This window comes from Corvus brachyrhynchos, unplaced genomic scaffold, assembly GCF_000691975.1.
Source record: "Corvus brachyrhynchos isolate BGI_N302 unplaced genomic scaffold, ASM69197v1 scaffold283, whole genome shotgun sequence".
NCBI lineage: Eukaryota > Metazoa > Chordata > Aves > Passeriformes > Corvidae > Corvus > Corvus brachyrhynchos.
In genome coordinates, this window is record NW_008237409.1 from 627642 (window position 1) to 631915 (window position 4274).

The 4274-nt window shown below is 38.7% G+C and overlaps 1 protein-coding gene across 1 annotated transcript in view; it reads right to left on the minus strand.

Annotated features, from left to right (window-relative positions):
- NLK (nemo like kinase) overlaps positions 1–4274 on the minus strand; it is a 39524-nt gene that overhangs the window by 11538 nt on the left and 23712 nt on the right. Inside the window, exons 3-4 of the mRNA XM_008631070.2 lie at positions 3026–3155; positions 1886–1941 (exon numbers count right to left, since the gene is read on the minus strand). Of these exons, the coding sequence (XP_008629292.1) occupies positions 1886–1941; positions 3026–3155 (186 nt within the window). The remainder of the gene's footprint in view (positions 1–1885; positions 1942–3025; positions 3156–4274) is intronic.

Sequence of the window (4274 nt, forward strand, 5' to 3'; positions counted from 1 at the left end):
CCTGCTGGTACCTACGAAACACTGAATAATTGAAATGAACTCTGCCAGCTCATTTGCAACACATCATTCATATCATTTTAGTCATTCTTTTATTACATTTCTTTCCCCAAAAAGGGCACTACAACTCTTTGGAAAGAACAAAGGAAATCATTCAGTACCAACTCCAGCCCTTTACACTTTTATCACTGTTCAATATGTCCTACTGTAAAATGGAACAACCCTATGGTATCTTCAGGAACTCTGCTAGTGGATCAACAAAAGAAGTTTTGACAGCTACACCCCCCAAATATGGAACATTTTTACCTGATCTTCAAACCAATCTCTAGTAAGTTCTCCTTACACTACAGCAAGCAGAAACACATGCATTAAAAATAGGTATATAAATCCAAACATTTACTAATTCATTCTTTTAAGGAATTTAAGGGTCCTAAGTGCACGTAATTGTAATTATTTCCAAAGAAAGGAGAGACAAGACTACACAGAGCAATAGTCTTCTATTACCAATGTTAGAGTAAAGAAATTAACACAAATATAAAAAAAGACAGCCCTATAGAACACTACTCAGAATGACTTAAAGTCAGTTAGCCATGAAGGAAACGAACATTTTGGTTTTATATTCAAAACTTGGCAGTAGCTAAGCTCATAAAAATAAGCTTATCCCATTTAAATATTCTTGATTGTACAATTACATGGAAAGAGTAATCCTTAACCTAGATCTGATTTGTAACTCGTATGACTTGTTCTAAATGAGGGCATTGAACTAGTGCACATAACCAAAATCCAGTTTTTGAAGACTACTTATATGCTCTTCATGTGAAAGAAATAGCAAAGCGAAATTTTAAAGCTTTACCTAAATTTATATGAAAAAGCCCCAGTACAGCACAGCAACATTTTCAATCAAATAATGTGTTTCTCCACCAGCAAATTGTGCTGTACTTTGGTTAAAATCACCATGCTGATTACACCTACTTTCTTCAATCAATTCCAGGTATTATATAAATAGATCAAACCATATTTCAAAAGTTCAGGTTATCTAAAAATAATGACAATTTCCCACCCATTAATTGTAAAGTGGGTCATACAAAAGAGCAGCTAAGACCTACCAGTAACGAAACCCAACCTGCCCAAGTCTAACCACAGGAGTGGTAGAGAACTTCTCTTCCCATGAGAGTCAGAGCCCTCCCAGAACAGGGATTCACTTTTCAGTACTTCAGAAAGCAAAAATTCCCTACTTTACAAAGAGAAGATAGCCCAAGCCAAGTTTGGAAAAAGAAACCAAACCAAAACACGACATTCTCATGTCAAGTTCTTCACTCAAATTCACTGTTAGAATACAGTTCCCCATAGGCAACTTGTACCTGTGCATCAGTGACACAGCAAAAATGTGGGACACAGCTCTGGGAAATGTGTTCTTGACTGGGTTGGAGATGGCCAAGGAAAGCCACAGTCCTGCCAGTCCACTAAACCTCTCTGACAGGTCAGGGTTTCAAAGCCTGTGAAGGTAGAATTCTCTGAAACCACCACAAAGTATTTTAAAGTACTAATAACTGAAAGGAGATTAATTACTGGACATAGTTTTTAAAACAATATTCTGGGGGAATCCCCATGAGCAGCAGCAGGGCCTGCTGGTAAATCCCACATGCCCTGCACATACTGGCTTGCATGGAGTCAAAGCTTCAGGGTTCAGTCCCACACCATCCCACCTCCAACATCACCTCAGAGTTCTGGATCCTGCAGGTTCACTTCTTGAAATAAAACTGTCCCCATACAGGCTCGAGGTTTTTGTAGTTCCGTTTCATAGATTACACCAAATACTGGCAGTTTCTAAGCCAATGAAAATCACACCTACCTCAATTAAGATGTTCTATTTTTATATTTAGGATACATTTCTTCAAAATAGTCAATGTGTGGAGGCTGGAGGATGTCGAGGGCAGAGAGTACCTAGGAAACACCACACAAGGTCAAGGCCTATTCCAGTCAAACAAAAACAAATCCCTTTCAAAAAGACAGTCAGACTGCACATTTCTTACATGGCTTCATTTTATTCTACCCCACAGACAGACCAATGTTCTGTCTCACTAGATATGTAAATTTAATAACCCACCATGTCAGGTATTCTGTACATTCAGTATCTCTCTCTTTTCTAACTCAAGAGATTTTTTCCAGCTGTTTGAGTACTAGTTTGAAAGCACAAATTTATCTATCCAATAAAAAGTGGTTTCTTTACAATATATATAATCATAAAGTCTTTGAAAGAAGTACTTCCAGCAAAGAAATATAAAAGCAGAAGATACTACACTTTGTTCTGCCTTTAGTCTTTCAGAGTTTTGTGATTCACTGCTTCCACATGGGAATTGCATACCCCAAAGTTGTTCCCATTCTGAATAAGCAGCTCAGTGGCAGAAAAAGCAAAAGGTAGAAAAGGTTAAAAAAGCCAAAACGTAGAAAAGCAGCAGCAGAGAATTCACATCCTCTCACAGAAAAAGATACTTCTTGGTGTAGTCATTTGGATCCTATCCTAGGAATGTTCACAACATTTGGGTGAAGCACCCAAACTTCAGATGCACTTCAGACTTCATGGGTCAACCCAAATAGCACTTAAATGTTTTAACTTAAGCTGACTGATTTTACCTAAAGCAGGTTTGGGAGAGGACCAACAAAGGGGACAGGACCATGGAGTACAGAACAGCTCAGAAGGAACAGTGTCCAGCTGACACAGCTCTGTGCAGCCTGACATTTATCTAAAGCCTGAAATAAGACTGCGCAGACGTGTACTGATTGTCTGTTTGCAAACACTTTGGAAGGGAAATTATGAATATCCTTAGATTCTTGACAGTTTCATTTTTATAGTCTTTGTAACAGTAAAATTTGAGTTTCCAGAAAATCTGATCACTGTAAAATTAGAGAGCTCTTAAAGCATTTTAGATATTCTGTAGCTTAAAAGAAAACACAATTCTGTTACAGAGAGCTCCATTTTACATTTAGGTTTTCCCAAAGATTTCAAAATTACTTTGAATTTACTTACATTGTCATGCTTAAAAAAACACAACATCTTCAACTCCCGGAAGACCCTTTTACAAGAGACCAAATTTTGGAAGACGTTGGGCATCTTTTTGAGTGCAACTCTCTTTCCATCTCGTGGATCTGTTACTGACCTACAGAACAAAAGATTGAGAACATCACATACTCCTGTTAGACAGTTTTTGTAAAGAAGAAAAGAATTTCAAAGTTTATCATTCTCAACTCAGTGACTCAAAACAAGGTGAAGACATTTCTAGGGAAAAAAGCATTAATGTGAGGGCATTGAGCACTGTCCTGCAGAGCCTGTGTCACACGAATGTGACATTCCTTGGATGGAGCACACGCCCCAGGCCCAGCAGTGCCACACACCGAGCTCATCCTGACATCAACACCTGGAGTGGATGTCAGGATAAACATCTCCTTCACCTCCCAAAAATACCTCATTAAAACACTTTCTCAGTTACCCAGATTTTATCAGGTCTATTGCTCCCTTCTTCCTCTCCTAAGAGGGCAAAAGATTTAATAATCCCATTCTGACAGAACACTGGCAAGTGTAAGACTATTTATTGGTCTACCCCCAACTCACTTCACATCTGGAGAAGCAACAGCACACGGTATCTAAGTGTCCACAAATGTAAAATGGGCGTCATACTGGCTTTTCTCCCACATAGCTTACGGAATGCAAGTATAGTAGCTCAGGAATTATAAGGTGCTTTGCACATGGCGAGTATTTTAATTTAAAATAATTGGATTCTGAAAATAGAATTTTATAATGAGAACCATAAAACTAGAGCACGGAGATTATGGTGCCTCAATTCCCAATCCCAGTTTTTAAGGTGAATTTCTCAAACCTCACTACAGAACAGAGTTTATGCATATTTTTACTGGGATGACCAAAATAACTTCAATCTCAGTGCAGTGTCAAACCCACATAAGAATCTGCATCCAGCCATGCACCCTGATAAACTACATTTGTCCTTAAAAAATTGCTGGCTCTTCTCTCTCACGTGACTACAGCAGACATGCAAGGCAGCTTCTTCTGTCTCAGGTCCATGTTTTAAATATCTAAATAAAAAATTAGACTGGAGTGTTCAGATATCTACCTCACTCCCAAGTACCACATCTGATTTCAAAATACAAACCAGTTCAACCAATCCAAAGTCAGTCCCAACACCTCGGCCAGACACCTGTTAACAGCCCTGCACGTTTGTATTTTAAACAAGGGGCAAGGGGGAACTTGGGAACGGTGGTAT